This window comes from Microcebus murinus, chromosome 4 (assembly GCF_040939455.1).
Source record: "Microcebus murinus isolate Inina chromosome 4, M.murinus_Inina_mat1.0, whole genome shotgun sequence".
Classification (NCBI taxonomy): domain Eukaryota; kingdom Metazoa; phylum Chordata; class Mammalia; order Primates; family Cheirogaleidae; genus Microcebus; species Microcebus murinus.
In genome coordinates, this window is record NC_134107.1 from 2638643 (window position 1) to 2662947 (window position 24305).

Consider the following 24305-nt stretch of genomic DNA (forward strand, 5'->3'; position numbering starts at 1 on the left):
TGGTGACCCGGTAGGGGTTCACCCAGCGCCTCCACCCCCACTGAGGGGACCAGGGGAGCCATGGAAGGCATGTGAGCAGGGGCGGGGCGGGAGCCTGTGGGAAGCTGGGAGACGGGACAGGGCCGCACTGCCCGGGTTGCAGTTCCCCATTTGGCCGCCAGGGTGCTGCCCCAGCCAACAAATAAGCTGGCAGAGGGCCCTGTCCCCGGCTGCCGGCGGGGAACCTGCTCGGGCTTCCAGAGTCGGCCGACCTGCCTGCCGCCCAGGGGGCCTCTCTGGGCCTGTCCCCATGGCCGTCTGCAAAGTGGGGTGACGACAGGGTCGGCCTCTCCGGGAGGGACCGGTGAGGAGGTGTGAGTAAAGTGCTCCTCCGGTATCCAGTAGGTGCTCAATGGATGTGCAGCCCGCCTGGCAGGCCTGTGACTGACTCCAGGCCAGGTGGGCAGGTAGATGACACTGAAACGTGGCCACCGGGGGAGGCGCGTGTTTTGAGGACAGACAATTGGCTCTGTCTGGGCCGTGCTGAGCTTTTGGGCTTGGGGGGCACCCGGCTGGGGGCGGGGGGAGGCTCGGGAGGGGCCTGGAACCTGGGGGGTGGCGCTCAGACTGCACCAACGACCGCACACCCAGGTGGCCCAGGTAGCCAGGGCTTCCTGCGGGGAATCCGCCCAAGGGTTCGTGCCCAGCTGCTGAGCGAAGGGAACTGTGCCCTTGTCTTGTGGCTTCTTCAGCCGCGGCCTGACCACTCCCCAAATTCTGTGGCATCGGCCGTCTCCAACTGCTCCTGTTCAGGGGCCCGGCAGCCCGGAGAAGCACCCCCAGGCCCTCGCCCCGACCTCCCTCTGCCCAGAAGCCCCCCACTAAAGCCACTCCGTGCCAGCTAACAAAGGGTGCGGGAGGATCTTGCTGAAAAGGCCCAGGCAGGGCTCGTGTGTCTCACGAGGAGGGCCTGCCACCTGGCCAGGACGCCAGGTGCGAAGACACGCCCCTTGCCCAGGCCGGCTGGCCTGAGCGGCCCTGTTCCGGCCTTCACACTTGGCAGTCAGCTTGGAACCGGCCGACAGCCACAGCCAGTTGCGGGTCAGAGGCCAGGGTGGCCTGTTTGAACAGCCCGCCTTCCTGCGGGAGCCGGGGAGTGACTTTCCTCTCCTGGCATTGGCCTCCCCAGCTGGGAAAAGAAGATAATAATAGATCGGTGTCCCCCCTCCTATATTTTGCACCCACAAACAGTCCTGGCCCTGCGAACAGAAAGCTTGCAGCTTTCCCGTTTAAAATTCCAAATGGAGGCCGGGCGCGGAGGCTCACGCCTGTCATCCCAGCACTCTGGGAGGCCGAGGCGGGAGGATCGTTTGAGCTCAGGAGTTTGAGACCAGCCTGAGCAAGAGTGAGACCCCGTCTCTACTGAACATAGAAAGAAAAGTAATTGGCCAACTAAAAACATATAGAAAAAATGAGCCGGCGTGGTGGCGCGTGCCTGTAGTCCCAGCTACTCGAGAGGCTGAGGCAGGAGGATCGCTTGAGCCCAGGAGTTTGAGGTTGCTGTGAGCGAGGCTGACGCCACGGCACTCACTCTAGCCCGGGCAACAGAGTGAGACTCTGTCTCAAAACAAATAAATAAATAAATAAAAATAAAATTCAAAATGGAGACTCTCATGCCACTATCATTCTGATTTTAGCTTTGTTCATTGTTTAAAGATATATTTTATGTTAGAATAGGTTATTTTTGTTTGTTTTTTTTTTTTTTTTTTTTTTTTTTTTTTTTTTTTTTTTTTGAGACAGAGTCTCGCTTTGTTCCCCAGGCTAGAGTGAGTGCCATGGCGTCAGCCTAGCTCACAGCAACCTCAAACTCCTGGGCTCGAGTGATCCTTCTGCCTCAGCCTCCCGGGTAGCTGGGACTACAGGCATGCGCCACCATGCCCGGCTAATTTTTTATATATATATCAGTTGGCCAATTAATTTCTTTCTATTTATAGTAGAGACGGGGTCTCGCTCTTGCTCAGGCTGGTTTTGAACTCCTGACCTTGAGCAATCCGCCCGCCTCGGCCTCCCAAGAGCTAGGATTACAGGCGTGAGCCACAGCGCCCGGCCAGAATAGGTTATTTTTGTCTACAGAGAGGGCCTTGCTATGTTGCCCAGGCGGGCGTGGAACTCCTGGCCTCGAGTGATCCTCCCACCTCAGCCTCTTTAGTGTTTGGAATTACAGGCATGAGGCGCTGCGCTGGGCTTTGTTTTAGACTAGTTTTAGAGTTGCGGGGAAATAGTGCGGATAGGCGCAAAAAGGTCCCCGTGCACGCCGCGCCCAGCCCCGATCCTGACGTCTTACATTACCATAGTGCATTTGTTTCAGGAAATGAACCAATACTGATATATTATTATTGACTAAAGTCTGCTTTATTCAGACTTCCCCTTCTTTTTCCCCTAAAGTCTTTTTTCTGTCCCAAGATCCCACATGACATTTAGGTGTCATGTGCCCTTAGACGCTTTCTCAGATTTTCCTTGTTTTTGACGACTTTGACAGTTTTTTTTTTAAGCTAGTCAAGCATGGTTGTGCGGGGAGTGTTTTTTTGTTTGTTTGTTTGTTTTTGTTTTGAGACAGAGTCTCGCTCTGTTGCCCAGGCTAGAGTGAGTGCCGTGGCGTCAGCCTCGCTCACAGCAGCCTCAGACTCCTGGGCTCAGGCGATCCTCCTGCCTCAGCCTCCCGAGTAGCTGGAACGACAGACAGGCATGTGCCAGCATACCTGGCTAATTTTTTCTATATATTTTTTAGTTGTCCAGCTAATTTTCTTTCTACTTTTAGTAGAGACAGAGTCTCGCTCTTGCTCAGGCTGGTCTTGAACTCCTGAGCTCAAACAATCCTCCCGCCTCGGCCTCCCAGGGCGCTAGGATGACAGGCGTGAGCCGCCGCACCCGGCCGACTTTGACAGTTTGAGGAGTAGTGGCCAGGCGTTCTGTGGGATGTCCCTCCGTTGGGATTGGTCTGATGTTTTTGCCGTGGTTAGACAGGGGTGATGGCTCTAGGGGAGGAAGACCGCAGAGGTGAGTGCCCTTCTGGTCACATCCTGTCCACGTGACTGACCGTGGCTGGTGCTGACCTGACTCTCCTGGCTGAGGTTGTATCTGGCAGGTCTGTCCCTCGTAAAGTGACTCTGACATCACCCCCGAATACGGTGCCCTTTGGGAGGAAGTCTCTGTGTGCAGCTCAAACCGAAGGGGTGGCAGGTCATGCTCCCGTCCGGGAAGGCACGGTGCCCGTCCAGATTATTCGGAATTCCTCCGCATGGGAACTGTCACTCTTTTTCATGCATTTTTCAAATAAGTGTTGAAACTTTTGACTCTTTTCAAACATGTCAAACATGACTCTTCTTCAAATAAGTGTTCAATCACTTATTTGTGTCACTGTGGACTTGTGCATAACGTAGTTTATACTTCAGGTTACCTGTTTCGTTGCTCCAGTTCTTCCAGCCTTGGCTCCTGAAGCTCTGGAGCATTCCTTGCAGATAAGTGGGAACCCGGCGCTTACCCCAGGTTGGGTTAGGACGAGGTCACCCTTGTACCCTGGGGCAGGCAGGGAAGAGTTGCTGTTTTAGGAGCAGGGGACACATGGGCACAGGGGATTTTCCTTTTTATGGTTAATATTGAGAGGGGAATGTTGGGTTATTAAAGAAAAAACCTTGGGCCATGTGCAGTGGCTCATGCCTGTAGTCCTAGCACTCTGGGAGGCCGAGGTGGGCAGATTGCTCAAGGTCAGGAGTTCGAAACCAGCCTGAGCAAGAGTGAGACCCTGTCTCTACTATAAATAGAAAGAAATTAATTGGCCAACTAATATATATAGAAAAAATTAGCCGGGCATGGTGGCGCATGCCTGTAGTCCCAGCTACTCGGGGAGGCTGAGGCAGGAGGATCGCTTGAGCCCAGGAGTCTGAGGTTGCTGTGAGCGAGGCTGATGCCACGGCACTCACTCTAGCCTGGGCAACAAAGCGAGACTCTGTCTCAAAAAAAAAAAGAAAAGGAAAGAAAAAATCTTTAGAGGAGCCAAGGTGACCCACAAGCCTACCCACATCACCCAAGTGTTTTATTTCTGTTCACCGTGTGTCTCTCGCACTTGCTTTGGGATGTCGAGGTGTGGCCTAGGTGGGCATCCTCCATGCCTGTAGGAAGGGGCTGGCCCAGGGATGCTCATCCAGGAGCATTTTCTTTTTTTCTTTTTTTTTTTTTTTGAGACAGAGTCTCGCTTTGTTGCCCAGGCTAGAGTGAGTGCCGTGGCGTCAGCCTCGCTCACAGCAACCTCAGACTCCTGGGCTCAAGTGATCCTCCTGCCTCAGCCTCCCGAGTAGCTGGGACTACAGGCATGCGCCACCACACCCGGCTCATTTTTTTCTGTATATATTTTTAGTTGGTCAATTAATTTCTTTCTATTTATAGTAGAGACGGGGTCTCGCTCTTGCTCAGGCTGGTCTGGAACTCCTGACCTTGAGCAATCCGCCCACCTCGGCCTCCCAAAGTGCTAGGATTACAGGCGTGAGCCACTGCGCCCGGCCCAGGAACATTTTCGTTTTCACAACTTGGGGGAGATACTCCTGGCATCTAGCGGGCTCAATCCTCTACAATCCACAGGACAGCCCCCCATAGAAAATGCTCCAGCCCCAGGCTCCAGCAGTGCCCCAAACGGTGACAAGGAGTGCAGGCGCAGAGTCAGACCTGCGCTCAAATTCCGCCGTGGCTCTAGACCGGCTCCTTCACCCTGTGAGCGTCATGGGCTTTCCTATAGCATGGGCGTGATGACAGCTCCTCCCCAGGTCGTTTGGATGGGAATGTCAACCCTAATGTGGCTGAGACAAGCATCTCAGTCAATTGAGGTTTATGAAGCCAGCGCTTGAGGGCACGAAAACCCAAACCACACAATCGTCTGCAGCCTCCCAGAGGCTAGGTGGTGAGGCAAACAGTTGCATTCTTGTGATCTTAATTAGTGCCCAGCGGAATTATGCTATGCAAAAGATAAGGCAGACATTTGAAGGAGCAGTAAAGATGAATTATGTGGATGTCTCAGAGTGCGGTGGAAGGCTGACTGATCTCATCCAGTCTTTGTTCTGCATCTGGGAAAGTAAGATTGTAATCAGCATTTGTGTTTTTTTTTGAGACAGAGTCTCAGTCTGTTGCCCGGGCTAGGGTGCCGTGGCGTCAGCCTCGCTCACAGCAGCCTCCAACTCCTGGGCTCAACCGGTCTTCCTGCCTCAGCCTCCCGAGTAGCTGGGACTACAGGTATGTGCCACCATGCCCGGCTAATGTTTTTCTCTATATATATTTTTTAGTTGTCCAGCTAATTTTCTTTCTATTTCTAGTAGAGACGGGCTCTTGCTCTTGTTCAGGCTGGTCTCAAACTCCTGAGCTCAAACGACCCGCCTACCTTAGCCTCCCAGAATGCTAGGATTATAGGCGTGGGACACCTTGCCCGGCCTCAATTTGGTACATTTTGGATTTGATCACATTCTTTCCTTAGATTCAACTCCCAGAAGTGGAGTTACTGCGTCCAAGGGGGATGCCTGTCTCCCTGGCTCTTGCATTCCCTAAAGACGAGTCCAGATTGGGACCTGCCACCTGCTGCTGCAGTGAGCACTGAGAGGCACCACTCTCTCAAATACATCATGGACATTCTTGTTTTTCTTGCAGCTCCTTCCCTGGTCTGGATCCCCGGCAGCATAGTGGGTCCCTCTTCTGAACTACAGGCTGGATCCAGGGTATACTCGACCCACTCTGCACATCTCCCCGGGTCCACAAGTCAACCAACACCACCTTCTCGGCCCCCAGCCCCTTACCCAGCCCAGGGCTGAGTGCTGTTTTTCAAAACAGATTTCTTTCAGTCGGTGGGAATATAGGGAATTTCAACGGGAGCCTGTGATTTGTTCGCCTCTATATCTCTCCCTAGTGGGTCGTCTTTTCTAGGACCTTTGTTTATTTTGGGCATTAACATTTGAATTTCGTATAATTTTCATACGTCACTGAAAACATTTCTTCCTTTGATTTTCTTTCAATCATTTACAAATGTGAAGACCATTGTTAGCTCACATGTGCAAAAAACAGGCCGTGGGTCCATCCATGGTATTGTAGGAAATATAGAAGAGTCAGTAATATTCTATTCCCTAACTTTCCGTATTTTCCTCGAGGGGTGTAAAAGCATGGCACCGGACTAAATGCTTTTATAGTTCACTTTTGAAAGTTTATTGTATCTGTGAACAAGTCTTCCAGTTACACACACCCCAACATTTCACGGCTCATAATGGTCCACAGTTTTCGTAATTTAAATTAATAGCTGCATATCCCGCGATGATTTTATTTGGTTTGGCTTTTCATAACTGGAATTGCGGGTTTTTTCATAGTTCTCCCCCAATTTTTCGAGGAAACAACGACGTTTGGAGTAGCAGCTGACGCTCCCAGGAATTCCGGGGAACGTACTCCTAATTCACAGAGAGCCAGTCCCGTGGTACCGCACTGCGACATTTCCGGCGGAAGTTGCTCGTCGGAGGGGAAAGCAGCAAGCGACAAGACCTTTTTCCGCAAACGACGCTAACGGCGGGCGCACGCGGTGACGTGTGGGGGGCGTGGCCCCACGCACTCACACCATTGGCCAGAGGCTGTCGGGGCACGCGCATAGGCGCTTCCGGGGTCGTCTGCTGCGCCCTCGCAGGGCTTCCTGGGAGTTGTAGTCCGGACTCCCGCGCGAGCTCTGCCGTCGGGAGGCGGCTCGGAGGTCCGAGGCCGTCCCCCGCCTTTGGCGCTCCGCTCGGAGGATGGAGCCCGGGCCCGGGCCCGACGCGCCGCCGCTGGCTGGCCTGGTGTGGTCGCCGGCCTCGGCGTCTCCGCCGCGGGGGTTCAGCGCGGTGAGCGGCGTCGGCGGGGCGGAGGCTGGCGGGGCCCGGGGAAGAGCCTGGCGGTGGTGACCCGCGTCCTCCCGGCAGGTCTCTTGCACCGTCGAGGGCGCGCCCGCCAGCTTCGGCAAGAGCTTCGCGCAGAAATCCGGCTACTTCCTGTGCCTTAGTCCGCTCGGCAGCCTGGAGGTAAGGGGCGCTCGCCTGCGGGGGCCCCGGGGGGCCGCCAGGTGCTCGCGACCCTGCCCGCCGGGGCGCCGGGTGACCCTCGCGGTGTCCCCTCTCCCCCAGAACCCCCAGGAGAACGTGGTGGCGGACATCCAGGTCGTGCTGGACAAGAGCCCGCTCCCTCCGGGCTTCTCCCCGGTCTGCGACCCCCTGGACTCCAGTGAGACCCCGCGGGGGGGAGGGGAGGGGGAGGGGCGCGGGTGGACGGACGACAGGTGCGCGCGACCCGAGACTCGGCGGCGTCCGGGCACGCTGCGCGACGGGCGGCAGGGCTGGCTGGGGACGCCGGGCCCTGTTGTCGCAGGGGGGCGGGGCGACGCGCGATGCGTGAGCGCCGTCGCAGTCTCTGCCGTCCGGGAGTTCGGCCGGCGTGACTCCTCGCACCGCGGCCCGGCAAAACCACCGCGCAGCTCTCTCTCTCATTTCCAGGCCTTTGCACGCGCCGTCTCCTCCGCCCGGAGCGCCCTTTCCCTCCTCTCTTTGCGTAGCTAATTCCTCGCCCCCCCCCTCCCCGCACCCCTGCTCCCCGGGTCCCGCAGCCCCGGTGCGGCCCTCCCATCCCTGACCGCAGCTGCCCTCCCGCCCTTTTCTGGGTCCGGGTGTATGCACTGATCGGCGCTGCAGTTGACAAAGTTTTACATAAAGAGCCAGATGGGCGCGGTGGCTCACGCCTGTCATCCCAGCTCTCTGGGAGGCCGAGGCGGGCGGATCGTTTGACCTCAGGGGTTCGAAACCAGCCTGAGCAAGAGCGAGACCCCATCTCTACTATAAATAGAAAGAAATTAATTGGCCAACTAATATATAGAGAAAAAAATTAGCCGGGCCTGGTGGCGCATGTCTGTAGTCCCAGCTACTCGGGAGGCTGAGACAGGAGGATCGCTTGAGCCCAGGAGTCTGAGGTTGCTGTGAGCGAGGCTGACGCCACGGCACTCACTCTAGCCTGGGCAACAGAGCGAGACTCTGTCTCAAAAAAAAAGAAAAAAAAAAAAAAGAGCCAGATAGCGAATATTGTCAGGGTCTGCACGCCAGACGGCGTCTATTGCGCATTTTCCTCTCTATGTGAAGATGTAGAAGCATCACCCGAGCTGTGACAAGACAGGCCCTGAGCCGCTTGGCCCAACCCTGCATTAGAGGACTGAGGGAAAGGGAGCGTTGAGGGCCAGGGCGGGCCCCCAGTGCTGTCCGGTTCCACAGCCAGACACCCCATGAGTGCTCCTTCATGTCACCGAAGATCAGCCTGCCCCGGTGTCTCCTAAGAGCTGCGTGGAACCCCCACCTGTGTCTGTACCCTCTGTGGTTTGACCGTCGCCCGAACACCATCCACGTGGCTGTCTTTTTTTTTTTTTTGAGACAGAGTCTCGCTTTGTCACCCAGGCTAGAGTGAGTGCCGTGGCGTCAGCCTCGCTCACTGCAACCTCCAACTCCTGGGCTCAAGCGATCCTCCTGCCTCAGCCCCCCGAGTAGCTGGGACTACAGGCATGCGCCACCACACCCGGCTAATTTTTTTCTATATATTTTTAGTTGGCCAATTAATTTCTTTCTATTTATAGTAGAGACGGGGTCTCACTCTTGCTCAGGCTGGTTTCGAACTCCTGACCTCGAGCGATCCGCCCGCCTCGGCCTCCCAGAGTGCCGGGTGATCACAGGCATGAGCCACCGCGCCCGGCCTCACGTGGCCGTCTTAAACAGACCTGGAGAGCCTCACAGTCGCGCTAGAGCTAGAGCCCTCTCTGGGCACTCCCACCCCTGCCCGGCCTCCCCGTCTCACTCCCCTGCCCCCCACTCCCAGAGGCCTCTGTGTCCAAGAAGAAGCGCATGTGTGTCAAGCTGGTGCCGCTGGGGGCTGCGGACACGGTGGTGTGTGACATCCGGCTGAGCGGGAAGACCAAGACGGTGCCCGGATACCTGCGAGTAGGGTAGGGACCCCCAGCCTCTGGCCTCGAGACTCCCCTTCCTGCCCCTCCTGTTCCTTTTGCCACCTCTCTGTGCCTCAGACCCGCACGATAAAACAGGGACAGGTGCGCCAGTCTTGGGGGGGGGGCTGTCGCGAGGAGCCAGCGAGCTGGTGTCTAGACGGTGGAGGGCGGTGGTTAGCGTGCTGCTTGGGGTGGAGGCTGAGGTGTCCAAACAGAAGTCCCCCGAGAGGCAGAGGTCACCCAGAGGCCCGGGTCCCCTGCCCTCTCCCCGGGCGGCTGGCCTCGGCCCTGGCTGCGCACCCGGCCGTGGCCCCTTTCATCTGCCCTCCCGCTCCAGGGACATGGGCGGCTTTGCCATCTGGTGCAAGAAGGCCAAGGCCCCCAGGCCGGTGCCCAAGCCCCGAGGTCTCAGCCGGGACATGTGGGGGCTCTCCCTGGACCCCCCGAGCCAGAGCCAGCCCAGGTGAGCCGCCGGGCGTGGGGGTGAGGGTGGCTCTGGCGGGCGGATCAGGCGAGGCCTCACCTGCCCGGGCTGCCCCCAGCAGCAAGGGCGGCTTCCCCGAGCGGACGCTGTCGCGGCTGGGCTCCCGGGCGTCCACCCTGAGGCGGAACGACTCCATCTACGAGGCCTCGAGCCTCTATGGCATCTCAGGTGAGCATGCAGTGGGGAAACTGAGGCACCGGGGAGGGGGGCGGGACTGGCTTTAGAGTGGACGGCCAGGAAGGTGTCCCCGGCCCCCACCCCCAACTCTGGGGCCGGTGAAGACGAGGAGGAGGCAGGTCCTGCGGGTGGGTGGGCCTCTCCCGGCAGGCCGGGCAGCGGGCCGGCCTCGAGCCCCCCAAGCCTCACCTCCTCCCCGGCGTGTCTTTTCCAGCCATGGACGGGGTTCCCTTTACCCTGCACCCCCGATTCGAGGGCAAGAGCTGCGGCCCCCTGGTGAGTCGGGAACCCGGCTCTGCCCCCGGCCTCGCCGTTCTCCGTGCCGGGGCGTCACCGTATCCGGCGCCCGGCTCGGGGCGGCGTCCTGGGCTGGCGGTGGGGAGAGGGTGGCAGCCGAAAGGTCTCGGGTCCCAGCGTGAGGGGGGCGGCCAGGTGCGAGTGTCTAGGGCAGGGGTCCTCAAACTTTATATACAGGGGGCCGGCTCGCCGTCCCTCAGACGGCTGGAGGGCGTGGCGCAGGTTCCACGGGTGCGCACTGCGGCCCGGGACCAGCCGGCCGCTAAGCAGCACAGGCGGCCGCGGCCAAAACGCCCGGCGGGCGGATAAGTGTCCTGGGCGGGCCGCGTGTGGTTTGAGGACCCCTGATCTCTAGAGGCTGCGGCAAGAAGCGGGGGTGTCCGGGCAAGTACCGCAGGCCGGGAGGCTCCGGAAGGCGAGGGCATGGGGGCTCCGCGCTGGGCCTGGGCCCCGGACCGACCCGCCTCTGCCCGCCAGGCCTTCTCTGCCTTCGGGGACCTGACCATCAAGTCTCTGGCGGACATCGAGGAGGAGGTGGGTGCAGGGCTGGGCGGGGTGCACCAGCGTGCCGGGAACCCCCATCTCCCCGGGGGGGGGGGGGCTTCAGACCTGCTCTGTCCCTAAGTGTACCCTGCTATGCCTCGGCCACCCCGCCCATGGCCCTCCCGTCACCCCTGCCCCCTCACCCTCGCTCTCCCCTTCCCTGCAGTACAACTACGGCTTCGTGGTGGAGAAGACGGCCGCTGCCCGCCTGCCCCCGAGTGTCTCCTGACCCTCGGTGGGTCGCATCCGCCGCGGCCCATCCTGGGAACTCCACGTCACAGGGCGTTCTGGCCCTCGGCCACCGCCGGGCGGAGCTGCAGCCGTGGGGGAGGGGCGGGCCCGGGTTGCTTGGTGATGGCGTCTTAGGGTCTCTGCCCCCCGGCCCTGCAGGGCAGGGGTGAGGCTGGATGGAAACCGGTGCCTTCGTGTCCTTCTTGTCAAAACTGTCTGGTGCCTGGAGGGGCAAGGTCGCCCTCCCGGCAATAAACACTACCCGGTGCCCCCCGGCCCCCGCCCCGGCTGCAGGTCCTCGTCCCTCGCGTGGAGTTTGAGCCCTGGCCGCTCTCGCGCCCGGCGAGTGGGTGAAATCGTGGCAGGGAGGCGGCGCCGTGGGGACTCCCTTCCTAGAGTGGGAAACCGAGGCTCAGGGCGTGAGCGAGCTGGGGTTCTCGATCACACAGAAGACCCAGCCCCAGCTCTCCGCCGCTGGGCATAATGACAGGGACTGAGAGTAACGGCCGCTGCTTATGTTTGCAAGGGCCACATCCCAGCACCCAACGCCCTGTCGTCTCTGTAGCCCTCTCACAGCCCGGGGGAAGCCTAGGTTTTTGTGGCCATTTTATAGATAGGGAGACTGAGGCAGGGGGTGCTAAGGTGACAGCTGGGACTTGAAAACGGAACCTGCTGTCTCAGTGATTAGGCTACTCTGCAAGGACCTCTGCCATACCAGGTGTCCCCGTGAACAGGGTACTTACTATATGCAGTCTGTTTCCCTTTGTTTTTTGAGACAGAGTCTCACTGTGTTGCCCCGGCTAGAGTGCCGTGGCGTCAGCCTCGCTCACAGCAACCTCAGACTCCTGGGCTCAAGCGATCCTCCTGCCTCAGCCTCCCAAGTAGCTGGGACCACAGGCATGTGCCACCACGCCCAGCTCTCTCTTTTTTTTTTTGTATATATATTTTTAGTTGGTCAATTAATTGTTGTCTATTTTTAGTAGAGGCGGGGTCTCGCTCAGGCTGCTTTCGAACTCCTGACCTCTAGCAATCCGCCTGCCTTGGCCTCCCAGAGTGCTAGGATTACAGGCGTGGTGAGCCACCGCGCCCGGCCTGTACAATGCATTTTTGAAAAGTTAGCTGGCACGCGCCTGTAGTCCCAGCTACTCTGGAGACCTGGAGACAGAGAGAGACTCTGTCTAAAAAAAAAAAAAAAAAAAAAAAAAAGGGATGGGGTGGGGTGGGGTGGGGGAGTCTTGCTAAACCAGCTTGCCGGGGTTCTTGATGAAGGTCGGCCAAGGTGGTCGGATATCAAAGGATGTGAGGTTCTCTCTAAAGTGACTTAGCAGGATTCTTGTAAAACTGGGAGCGGCAAGTCGAAGACAGGTCAGAGGCCAAGGTCAAGGCCCAGTTGCAAAGAGAGAGGCTTTGTCAGGAGGGGGTGGGTCGCACAGGGTAGGGGACACCCAGCCTGGCCCTTGGAATGGGGGTGGGGACGGAGGGAGCCGGCCTGGAGGAAGAGGTGTGGGGAGACGGGGCATAATGGAACCCCTTCGCCGGGTGGGAAAGCAGGTCTCTGGCGCTGGGGCCCGTCCCGCCCGCCCCGGCCGCACAACCCGATCCCGCCGGGAAGCGCCGGCCCATTGTTCCCCGGCCCAGCCCCCCCACGGCCGAAACCAACCCTGATCCCTTTTCAGGCCGCCCGAGGGTGAGCAGGGGCCTCCCGGCCACCCGCGCTGGCCTGAGTGCGGCGCTGCAAAGTCCCCACGCCGGCGCGGGAGGGTCCCGGGAGCCCCTCCCACCCGCTGCTGCGCGGGCCGCGGCCGCTCCGTCGCGCCCTGGCCCGCAGCCACCGCCTGCCCGGGGAGCGGCGCCCCTGCCTCCTTGTCCTGTTCTCTTTTTTTAATTGAATTTTTTTTTTTTTTTGAGAGAGTTTCGCTCTGTCGCCCAGGCTAGAGTGAGTGCCATGGCGTCAGCCTCGCTCACAGCAACCTCAGACTCCTGGGCTCAAGCGATCCTCCTGCCTCAGCCTCCCGAGTAGCTGGGACTACAGGCATGCGCCACCAGGCCCGGCTCATTTTTTTCTATATATTTTAGTTGGCCAATTAATTTCTATTTTTAGTAGAGACGGGGGTCTTGCTCTTGCTCAGGATGGTCTCCAACTCCGGACCTTGAGCGATCCTCCTGCCTCGGCCTCCCAGAGTGCTGGGATGAAAGGCGTGAGCCACCGTGCCCGGACAGCCTGTGCCTCCCGGGTGCCCCCAGGTGCCAGGCCCCATTCAGGATGTTCAGGGACACAGTGACCTCTTCCTCCCACTGCAGGGGCGCCGAGGGGCTCTCTGCAGCTGGAGGGGCAGGGCTGCAGGGGACAGGTGGGGGGGGCACCTTCACCTGTGTGTGTCTGACCCGCTGAGTCCCTGCCGGGAGCACTGGCTCCCCAGCTGGGGGCAGTCACCTCTTTGCCCACTGGGAGACGTCCCAGAGGGGCCTCAAGCCACCATGAGGTGCCGGGCACGGTGGCTCACGCCTGTCATCCCGGCACTCTGGGAGGCTCAGGAGGGAGGATTGCTCAAGCTCAGGAGTTCGAGACCAGCCTGAGCAAGAGCGAGACCCCGTCTCTACTAAAAAAATAGAAACAAATTAATTGGCCAACTAAAAATATATAGAAAAAATGAGCCGGGCGTGGTGGCGCATGCTTGTAGTCCCAGCTATTCGGGATGCTGAGGTAGGAGGATCGCTTGAGCCCAGGAGTTGGAGGTTGCTGTGAGCGAGGCTGACGCCACGGCACTCACTCTAGCCTGGGCAACAGAGTGAGACTCTGTCTCAAAAAAAAAAAAAAAAGCCACCATGTGGCCAAATTTTCTCTATTCCCCAGGCCCTGGAGTCCCAAGTGGCCCAGCAAGGACAGACTGGGAGACTTCTGGGGACATGTGTCCATGTGGGGTGGAGGGGGGGCCAGGCCGTGCCCACTCCAGGGAAACTCCTACGTGTGACGGCAGGTGGCCCTCGGGGTCCCAGGCTGGGGGTTACAAGGCCACGCCCTGCCCTCCCCACCCCTCACCCTGGCCCACCCACAGCCCTGGGCTTGGCCACCCAGTGAGACGGGACATGGATCGAGTGACACGGAAAGAGCCAGTGTCGAGTTTATTTGTGGGTCGTGCCGCCGCCCGCTCTGCGAGCCCCAGAAACTGCCCCTGGGGGCAGTGTCCTGCCCCCCCCCCCCCGCACCCCAGGGGCCACTTCCTTTCTCCATTTTACAGAGGAGGAAACTGAGGCACAGAGCGGCAAGGCCCACAGCCGGGAGTCTGGGTCCAGCCCTCCAGACACAGCCCTGGCCGTGGGCCGCTCTGAGCTCCGCAAAGGTGGGCTCCAAGCATTCACAGTTGGGGGGGTGCAGCGGGGAGTTGCAGAGTCTGAGACTTGCACCGTCAGCAGCTTGGGGGTTACAGGATCTGGGCAGGCGTCCTGGCTCAGTACAGGCCTCAGACCCCGCGTGAGTCACTGCCCTCTTGGGGCCTCGGTTTCCTCATCTGTAAAATGGATGGAGACACTTAGAGATTCACTGCCTAGGCCGCACCCTCCCCTCCTGCCTATAACGCAGCCTCATTCGTTCTAGAGAGTCACGTCTCCCAGCCTCCCCTGCAGCAGGGTGTGGCCATGTAGCTCTGTTCTGGCTAGTGAGACGTAAGCAGAAGGTTTCCAGGGCCTCCCGGGAAGACTTTCAGAATACATCAAACCCCTCTGGCCTCTGCCTTTCCCTCCAAACAAGGAGGTGAAGGCTGGAGCACTGGCAGCCATTTTGCACCAGGAGGTCACCTTGAGGACAAAGGCCAAGGGATGCATTGAACTGAGAAGAAAGTCAAGTCCTATTGCTACTACAGCTGAACCTGGACTTATCGCCACGGGACCCTTTTCTTGCTGCCTTGGCCCCAGGCTCCTATCCCCGATCTTGGGGCTCACACCAGCGTGGAGTCCTTCCCTGTGCCCGCCGGCCTGTGGCCCAGCATACTACGCATCTCACAGGTAACCCCGTCCCAGTGCCCCACGCCGGCGGACAGTGCCCGGTGCACACGGGGCGCGGGCAGCCTGCTTTCCCGGCCTCCCCCCAGGGCCGCGGGCGCCGTGGCAGTGACCGCAGGCCTGAGGGGGCCCCCAGGCTCCGGGCAGGGCGAATAGGGGGTCCGGCCATGGCTACCCTGCTGCGGCTGCGCTCTGGGGCTGGCCTTGGAGGCGTCGGCAGGGCGGGTGGGGTCGTCTTCAAAGGGTGGCGGGGCCGGCTCGCGGAGTCCGCGGCGGGCGGCCCGGGCGGCCCGGAGCAGGGCGTGGGTCAGCACGGCCACCAGGACCAGGGCGCCCGAGCCGAGGATGGAGGCGGCCGCGGCGCCCGTCTCGATCTCGAACAGCAGCAGGGCGTAGAGGGACAGCGCTGGGGAAGGAAGCGGCTCCCGTTACCCTCTGCAAGCCCGCAGGGAGTCTCCCCGGCCAGAGCCGCCGGGGCCGCGTGGGGACCCGCCACTGGGGGTGGGGGCCTGCCTGCCTTCGGATGCCCCCGCCACAGCCCGCTGTGGACTCGCCCCACCGGCCGCACGGTTCACTCCGCCCCAGGCTCGAGTGGCCTCCAGAGCGACACAGCCTGCCGCTGGCCTCAGTCAGCTGAACTCAAGAAGGTGGTCAGCAACCCCAACCTTTTGGGGTTTTTTTGATTCTTTTTTTTTTTTTTTTTGAGACAGAGTCTCGCTTGTTGTCCAGGCTAGAGTGAGTGCCGTGGCGTCAGCCTAGCTCACAGCAACCTCAAACTCCTGGGCTCAAGCGATCCTCCTGCCTCAGCCTCCCGAGTAGCTGGGCCTACAGGCATGCGCCACCATGCCCGGCTAATTTTTTTTTTCTATATATATTAGTTGGCCAATTAATTTCTTTCTATTTATAGTAGAGACGGGGTCTTGCTCTTGCTCAGGCTGGTTTCGAACTCCTGACCTTGAGCAATCCGCCCGCCTCGGCCTCCTTTAGTGCTAGGATTACAGGCGTGAGCCACCGTGCCCGACCGGCAACCCCAACCTTGAGGACCTCAACTAGCTTTTGTCATCCTATACAGTGTCTGGTTGGCACCATTCTTTTTTTTTTTTTTGAGACAGAGTCTCACTCTGTTGCCCAGGCTAGAGTGAGTGCCGTGGCGTCAGCCTCGCTCACAGCAACCTCAGACTCCTAGCCTCAAGCGATCCTCCTGCCTCAGCCTCCCGAGTAGCTGGGACTACAGGCCTGCGCCACCATACCCGGCTAACTTTTTCTATGTATTTTTAATTGGCCAATTAATTTCTTTTTATTTATAGCAGAGACGGGGTCTCACTCTTGCTCAGGCTGGTTTCGAACTCCTGACTTTGAGCAATCCTCCCGCCTTGGCCTCCAGTTGGCACCACTCTTAGTGGTGGGGACCGTCCTGTGCATTGTAGATTTAGCAGCTCCTGCCCTAGAGGCCAGCAGCATCCTGCCCGCAAGGCCGACAGGACCGCCGGAAATGTCTCTAGACACTGCCCGACGTCCTGAGGGCAGCATCGACCCCAGTTGAGAACCACTGGTCCAGCCCCTACTCTCATTCTGGCCGGTGGGTCTAGGATCACTGACCCACCTCTTTGGCACCAGTCACGTGGCCTCAGCTGATTGGTGGAAGGATATCACGTGACCCAAAGCTCAGCCTATCAGAGTCAGTCCTGGGATTTTAGCTTGGGCTATTGGGACCGAGGAATTTTCTCCCCGCAGGGGCTGGGGTATTATGGGTAGGACAGAAGCCCAGAACCGATGGGGACTTCTTGGTACCTCCTGGGCTATTTTGTGCTTTCTCTGGCTCTGCAACCTTGCTTTTGAAGACACCGCGCTGCGTTGTGTCTGACAAATTAAAGCAAGGCTGAGGACTTTTTTTGCTGTAAACATTTTGAAAGGGATTTTGTAATTATTTCTTGTGGCTTTCGGTAGCGATGAATGGATGCTTGGCTGGACGAGCTCGGGAATTCTTGCTGAATGAGGTCACCTAACCTCAAAAAGAATCTAACTGGGAGGCGAATGAATTCTCAATTTTACGCTTAATGAGGCTGACATAATGTTACCTTTTTTTTTTTTTTGAGTTTTCTTGTATTTTAGAATGAGGATATCTTGTTCTCTAGGTCTCTAAAATTTTTGTTGGCCCTCGCAGAGCCTCAGGTTGTAGGCATTGTGTGAGAAGTGCTTACAGGTTAAGGGTGGTGGCTCACAACTATAATCCCAATTTTGGGAGGCGGAGGTGGGAGGATCACCTGAGGCCAGGAGTTTGAGACCAGCCTGGACAACATCTCTTTAAAAAAATACTGCATACAGGCCGGGCGCGGTGGCTCACGCCTGTAATCCTAGCACTCCGTGAGGCCGAGGCGGGTGGATCGCTCGAGGTCAGGAGTTCGAAACCAGCCTGAGCAAGAGCGAGATCCCATCTCTACTATCAATAGAAATTAATTGGCCAACTAATATGTTGGTCAACAAAAATACTTGTTGACCAAGCTGCAGATTCAATGCTGAATCATACGTAGGTTGCAGCCAGCCCTATGAACAAGTTATTTTACTGGAAGAAAAAATATATAACTGAATGAAAAACAAGGGACTAGCTATTACTATTTTTTCTTAGTCCCACAATAGAGAAATAGAAGCTTTAAAAAATTTACTGAAAATATTTTTTATGAGACATGACCCTAGAGTGCATTGTGGGAATTTGTATATAAATCACAGGGAATGCTGCACAACTTTTGTCATTTGACTTAATAAAATGCTCCAGATGTGGATTTTTCAAAAGGAAGAGTGGGTGGGGCTAATGTATCTGACAGTGTCAGGAGTAGCTGGCCTCAGGTGTGGCTGGATCCAGGCGCTCAAATGAGGTTAGCAGAAATGACTCTTGGGTCACCTCTTCGTCTGCTGTCCCGAGTGCGATTTTCTCCAATAATGACCCTCATATCTGTATGAGGTTTTTGGGTTTTTTTTGAGACAGAGTCTCACTGTTGCCCAGGCTAGAGTGAGCGCCGTGGCGTCAGCCTCGCTCACAGCAGCCTCAGACTCCTGGGCTCAAGCTATCCTCCTGCCTCAGCCTCCCGAGTAGCTGGGACTACAGGCACGCGCCACCACGCCCGGCTAATTTTTTAGTTTTTTGTAGAGAGGGGCGGGTGTCTCATTATGTTGCCCAGCCTGGTCTTGAACCCCTGGCCTCAAGGGATCCTCCTGCTTCAGTCTCCCAAATTGCTGGGATTATAGGGGTGAGCCAGCACAGCTGGCCAACACATTTTTTTCAAAGATCAATATAAGACATCAGGCCGGGCGCGGTGGCTCACGCCTGTAATCCCAGCACTCTGGGAGGCCGAGGCGGGCGGATCGCTCGAGGTCAGGAGTTCGAAACCACCCTGAGCAAGAGCGAGACCCCGTCTCTACTATAAATAGAAATAAATTAATTGGCCGACTAATATATATAGAAAAATTTAGCCGGGCGTGGTGGCGCATGCCCGTAGTCCCAGCAACTCGGGAGGCTGAGGCAGGAGGATCGCTCGAGCCCAGGAGTCTGAGGTTGCTGTGAGCGAGGCTGACGCCATGGCACTCACTCTAGCCTGGGCGACAGAGCGAGACTCTGTCTCAAAAAAAAAAAATATATATATATATATATGAATGAATGACATCAGGAGCCTGTTGAAAGACATTGGATGATTTGATCCCTTTCCCAGCCTGGGCGGGTGAGAGAGGTTGATCTAAGACAAGTTATTACAAACCAGGAAGGAAGGACAGTGTGGCGTGTTCTTCTGCCACCCGGGGCGCTATGTTTCAGTCTGCTTTATGGTTTGGGATATAAAATTGCCTTTCTGATTCATAAAGCATAGGGTTTTGTTCTTGTTTTTCTCCTTAAGCCATTTTTGAGCTGGAAGTCCTGATATTTGTAAGCAAAACAGTTTTCACTCGTTCCGACCGTGAAATGCTCTCTTTAGAAACCGCCCGGGGCCACGGAGACTTTTGTTCGAGCTAAACCCGACGTGATGTCCCCAGCCGTGTTCTGATGACGGTGACCATGCTGGAGCCCCCACTGGGGTCAGCTGCCACCCATGGCCTTCACGAGGACTGACTCGGTCTCCCCAAGCGCTTCCACGACAGTTATCATTCTCATTTTACTAGTGAGGAAACTGAGGCACGGAGGGAATTTGCCCACGGCCCCAGAGCGAGGAAGCGTCAGAGTCCAGAATGGAACCCCCCAGGCAGGCTGGCTCCAGCGCTGACCACCGGGGGACATTACCACCCCCCCCAGCCCGGAGCGCCCCACGCCCGCTCCCAGCACGCACCTGCTAAGTAGACGCAGAGCCCGCAGCAGAAGAGGCCCAGGGCCGTGTGTCTGAGGAGGCGGCAGTCGTAGAGAAACCAGTCAGACCTGGGGGGGAGCAGGGAGAAAAAGGCTCAGGAAGTGGGGGCGGTGGGGGAGGGGCCAGCAAGGTGAGGCAGGGAGTGGGGCCTAAGTGAGACAAAGGCCTGGCATTTTGGGGACCTGAGATCTATGTGAGGAGCCAGCCATCTCTGTCCACTCACCCACCCATTCACATCCATCCATTTATTCACCATCCACATATCCACCCACCCATCTATCCACTCATCCATCCATCCATCCATCCATCCATCCATCCATCCACATATCTACTCATCCATCCATCCACCCATCCACATATCCATCTATCCATCCATCCATCCACTTATCCATCCATCCATCCACATATCCATCCATCCATCCATCCATCCATCCACTTATCCATCCATCCATCCATTCTCATATCCATCCACTTATCCATCCCTCCACATATCCACCCACCCATCTATCCACTTATCCATCCATCCATCCACTTATCCATCCATCCATCCATCCACATATCTACTCATCCATCCATCCACTTATTCATCCATCCACCCATCCATCCATCCACATATCTATCCACTTATCCATCCACCCACCCATCCACATATCCATCTATCCATCCATCCATCCACATATCCATCCATCCACATACCCATCCATCCATCCATCCATCCATCCACTTATCCATCCATCCACATATCCACCCATCCACAAATCCATCCACCCATCCACAAATCCATCCATCCATCCACATATCCATACACTTATCCATCCATCCATCCACTTATCCATCCATCCATCCATCCATCCATCCATCCATCCACATATCCATACACTTATCCATCCATCCACATATCCACCCATCCATCTATCCATCCATCCACATATCCATCCATCCATCCATCCATCCATCCATCCATCCACATATCCATACACTTATCCATCCATCCATCCACTTATCCATCCATACACTTATCCATCCATCCATCCACTTATCCATCCATCCACTTATCCATCCATCCATCCATCCATCCATCCATCCACATATCCATACACTTGTCCATCCATCCACTTATCCACCCATCTATCCACCCATCCACATATCCATCCATCAATCCATCCATCCATCCACATATCCATACACTTATCCATCCATCCATCCATCCATCCATCCATCCATCCATCCATCCATCCATCCACTTATCCATCTATCCACTTATCCATCCATCCATCCATCCACATATCCATACACTTATCCATCCATCCACATATCCACCCATCCATCTATCCATCCATCCACTTATCCACCCATCTATCCACCCATCCACCTATCCATCCATCCATCTATCCACTTACCCATCTATCCATCCATCCATCCATCCATCCATCCATCCATCCATCCATCCATCCATCCATCCATCCCTCCATGCATCCATTCCTGTAGACATGTACCATCCACCCACCTGATAGCCATCCATTTCTCTGTGCTCTATCTGTTCATCCATCCACCCATGTCTCCATCCTTCCAGGTCAGTGTCCACCATCTATTTACCAACCATCTCTATCGATTATTCAATCATCGATGACATACAACCATCTGTCCATTGAACTGTACCCTAGTAATCCATCCATGCCTGTCCATCCAACCATCCACCCACCCACCTCCATCCATCTGTCCATCGAACCCATTCATCTCCCATTTACCATTCGTACACCCGTCCCTGATCCACCCAGCCGTCCATCTAGCCGCCGTCCGTCCCCCTGTCCCCAACCTGTCCATACACCTCATCAGCCCCATTCAAACACGCAACAGCCCCGAGGCAGCTACTGCCTGCTCGCACCACACCCGACTTCCATTATCTTACAGACCGTAGCTTGTTTGGGATGAGGAAACTGAGGTCCACTTGCTACCAATGACGGCCGAGACAGCCACCCCAAGACATGACAGTGACTGAGGCGGGCAGGGAGGCTCTGAGAGCTTCCATCCTTGCTCACCTCCTGCCAGCACAACGGAAGTGGCCTCCTTTCTGGTGTCCCCCCTGCCCCCTTCTCAGCACGGTGGCCAGAGGGGGCCATTCCAAACCTAAATCAGATCACCTCCCGGCTCGCTCGCAACCCTCCCAGGCAGGGTGAACCCCGAAGTCCTCACCATAGGCAGGGGGCCCCCCACGGCCCCGTCCTTCTGCCTGCCCAGCCCTCGTCTGCCCGGATCCCGTCCTCTGGCCTTCTCCCCTGCCAAGCTCCTTCCTGCCCCGGAACCTTTGTCCGTGCTGCTTCCTCTGCTTGAATCGCAGTCCCCCGGGCCTTCTGCCTCCTCCCCCGATGCAGCTCAGGCCCCCCCTCCCCCTTCATCCCACCACCTCCTTTCCTTTCCTTCCCAGCATCCGTCACCATCCGACACTATGGACTGAGCAGTGACTCCACGCGGGGGCAGGTCTGGTCGCACGTGGGGCAGCGGAAGCCCCGGCTCAAGGAAGGACCCTCGTTGCCCATTCCCTGCCCGGATGGAGGCACCCCTTGATGCCCACGTCCCCGGACTCGGGTCCCTGCGGAAGGAGCGCTGCCCCAGGCCACAGCGCGGGCTCTGGCTCTACCAGAACCAAGTTCAAATCCAGCCCATGGCGCTCCGAGCCCGGCCGCTTGGAGAGAGCAGCCTCGGTTGTCGGGGACGCAGTTCGCAGGGCGGATCGTGACACCTGGGCCTTCACCCGGCTAATCCACGCGGAGAAGGAGGCAGCGGGGGGCGGGATTGGGGGGCTAGGGCCCCGTAAATGGCAAAGGCCGTAGGCGCAGACGCTGGGGCTCGCGGGCCCGGGCCCTCTTTGAGCCTCAGTTTGCTCATCTGCCAAGCAGGGGCGAGGGGCCCAGCTGCGCGCGCTGTCGAGTGTCCACAGGTAAGGAGCGGCGGGGGGGAAGGACGACGCGGGGGGAGACAGGTGCACAGGCGGAGGGGAGACAGGTGCACAGGCGGAGGGGAGACAGGTGCACACGCGGAGGGGAGACAGGTGCACACGCGGAGGGAGACAGGTGCACACACGGAGGGGAGACAGGTGCACACGCGGAGGGGAGACAGGTGCACACGCGGAGGGAGACAGGTGCACACGCGGGGGGAGACAGGTGCATACGCGGAGGGGAGACAGGTGCACACGCGGAGGGAGGGGAGCGGGGGACGAGCGGAGGGCCGGCGTCCCGCAGCGCTAAGCCGGGGAGGGCAGCGGCCGGCCGGGGGGCCCCGGGCCCGCGCGCGCGCGGGGCAGGGCCTCCTACCTGCCGGGGCCAGGCCCCCGCGCCAGCTCGGCGCCCAGGTGGCCGCACAGCGCGGCGAGCAGCAGGCAGGTGAGCGCGAGCACGAGCGCCAGCGCGGCCAGCGCGGCGGCCAGCGGCAGCAGCGCCCCGGCCGCGTCCTCGGGCAGCCCGGGGCCGGCGCCCTGCTCGGGGCCCAGCCCGTCGGCGCGCGAAGCCCGCAGCTCGGCGCGGCCCGCCTGCAGCTGGAACAGCAGCTGCGCGCCCAGCGCCGCCAGCACGGCCGCGGGGACGCCCAGCAGGGTCATCGCGGCCAGCACCCGGCCGCCGTACGAGCGCGCCATGCCGGGCCCTGGCGGGGCGACGGTTTCAGGGCGCAGAGGAGTTGGGGCGTCCGAGGTCCCCAGGGGGTCCCCGAGGGGGCGGGTCTGGGTCGGGGCCGCGGGGCTGGGGCTCCGAGGTGCGGGGAAGCAGCCTAAACTCTGCGGAAACTTGGGACCAAGTCTCTTCGGCTCCCTGGGGGGCTCCGCGGGCGCCCCCTCCCGGCCAGCAGGTCCTGGCGGGGCGGGGCGAGCGGCGGGGGCGGGGCCTGGATCGTGGGGACCCCCCCCAGCACGCTAATCTCTTAAAAGCACTGATTTTACGGTTGTTTGAAAAGAAAGAAAGACGGCGGCTCACGCCTGTCATCCCAGCACTCTGGGAGGCCGAGGCAGGAGGATCGATTGAGGTCGGGAGTTCCAGACCAGCCTGAGCAAGAGTGACACCCCATCTCCACTAAAAACATAGAAAGAAATAAATTGGCCAACTAAAAATATATGGAAAAAATTAGCTGGGCGTGGTGGCACATGCCTGTAGTCCCAGCTACTCGGGAGGCTGAGGCAGGAGGATCGCTTGAGCCCAGGAGTCTGCGGTTGCTGTGAGCGAGGCTGACGCCCCGGCACTCTAGCTGGGGAAACACGTGGGAGACCCTGTCTCCAAAACAGATTAAAAAAATAAGAAGAAAGAAAGCAAGCAGGTGCCCGTCTCAGCTGCCCACCGCCGTCTGGGGCCTTGCTGAGCCCCCAGCAGGCCCTCAGCCCGGTGTGCTGAGCACAGGGACCGACGTGTCAGCGCGCACTCCGCTCTGGAATTCCTCCAAAGGGTGAAAAAATCAAATCTGCAAATGGTCTCGAAGGCAGCACATTTCCGCCAAACCCAGCACATGAAGGTGTGAATGAGGCGGATCAAGCTGGCCTCCCGTGGGCCGGCCCTGTGTGTTAGTGCATTCAGACCTCGCCGCAGCCCTGCGCTGTTGTCACCTGGACTTGACAAATGAGGAAACTGAGGCACAGAGAGGGGCGGTGGCCCCCTAGCTCGCACAGCTCGTGCGGGCAGAGCAGGACCCCAGCCCGGCAGCCCGGGGCCCACGCCCCCTCCGTACGGCCGCGCAGGCTGCTTCCAGATGTCACCGGCCTTGGATTTCTGGAGTCAATTATGTTTTTTTACGATTGACGTGAATGGGAAAACAAACACCAAGATACTCACTGTCAAATTGGAACTAACCGGTGAGCACCCGAGTGCAAATTTTGGGGGTCTACTGAGAAGAGTTTCCGGCCTGATAGTTAAAATGAGCCTGGGGGCGATTATGGGGTGACCCTTCACCCCCAGGTGGTCTATTCATCCATCTATTCATTCGCTCGTTCACCAGGCCTCAGCCCAACACGCCCACTCTTTCATCCCGCGAAAGTTGGGGTGAGTTTTCCATGTTTTACAGGTAAGGAAAGTCTCAGCCTGGGGTAGCGGGGCCTCAGGAACTCATCTGGATCAGAGCCCAGCTCTGTGCTGGGTGTTGGGGGTACAGAGAGGTAAGATGCTTTCACGTATTCATTCAGCAAACATTCACGGGGAGCCCGCCTCTGTGCCCAGCTCTGGGGACCCAAGGGTGACCAAGACAGTCCCGATTGCCCTTCTGG

The 24305-nt window shown here is 58.2% G+C and overlaps 2 protein-coding genes across 3 annotated transcripts; one reads left to right on the plus strand and one right to left on the minus strand.

Moving 5' to 3' along the window:
- Positions 1–6659: 6659 nt before the first annotated feature.
- MVB12A (multivesicular body subunit 12A) lies at positions 6660–11023 on the plus strand. Of its 2 annotated transcripts, none has more exons than XM_020283988.2 (9): positions 6660–6875; positions 6954–7052; positions 7155–7251; positions 8881–9007; positions 9345–9470; positions 9550–9659; positions 9883–9944; positions 10443–10499; positions 10675–11023. In XM_020283988.2, exons 1-9 carry the CDS (start codon positions 6786–6788, stop codon positions 10735–10737), a joined length of 831 nt encoding a protein of 276 aa, XP_020139577.2. In that variant the 5' UTR covers positions 6660–6785; the 3' UTR covers positions 10738–11023. The 2 variants fall into 2 exon arrangements, with proteins under 2 accessions (XP_020139577.2, XP_020139578.2); XM_020283989.2 differs by having other exon boundaries at positions 6662–6875; positions 9553–9659.
- Positions 11024–14558: 3535 nt separating this feature from the next.
- Positions 14559–22730, minus strand: TMEM221 (transmembrane protein 221). Its single transcript, XM_076001235.1, has 3 exons — positions 22378–22730; positions 19049–19134; positions 14559–15144 (listed from the first exon to the last, which is right to left on the minus strand). Exons 1-3 carry the CDS (start codon positions 22695–22697, stop codon positions 14675–14677), a joined length of 876 nt encoding a protein of 291 aa, XP_075857350.1. The 5' UTR covers positions 22698–22730; the 3' UTR covers positions 14559–14674.
- Between the last annotated feature and the right edge of the window lie 1575 nt (positions 22731–24305).

Bases quoted from the DNA above. Each gene is read 5' to 3' on its own strand.
- MVB12A (XM_020283988.2), top strand. From the start codon at position 6,786: ATGGAGCCCGGGCCCGGGCCCGACGCGCCGCCGCTGGCTGGCCTGGTG. The intron at 7,252-8,880 runs GTGAGACCCCGC...CCCCACTCCCAG, and splicing joins CTGCGACCCCCTGGACTCCA to AGGCCTCTGTGTCCAAGAAG. The intron at 9,008-9,344 runs GTAGGGACCCCC...CTCCCGCTCCAG, and splicing joins CCCGGATACCTGCGAGTAGG to GGACATGGGCGGCTTTGCCA.
- TMEM221 (XM_076001235.1), bottom strand. From the start codon at position 22,697: ATGGCGCGCTCGTACGGCGGCCGGGTGCTGGCCGCGATGACCCTGCTG. The intron at 19,135-22,377 runs GTAGGAGGCCCT...GCTCCCCCCCAG, and splicing joins CGGGGGCCTGGCCCCGGCAG to GTCTGACTGGTTTCTCTACG. The intron at 15,145-19,048 runs GTGCGTGCTGGG...TTCCTTCCCCAG, and splicing joins GCTCTGCGTCTACTTAGCAG to CGCTGTCCCTCTACGCCCTG.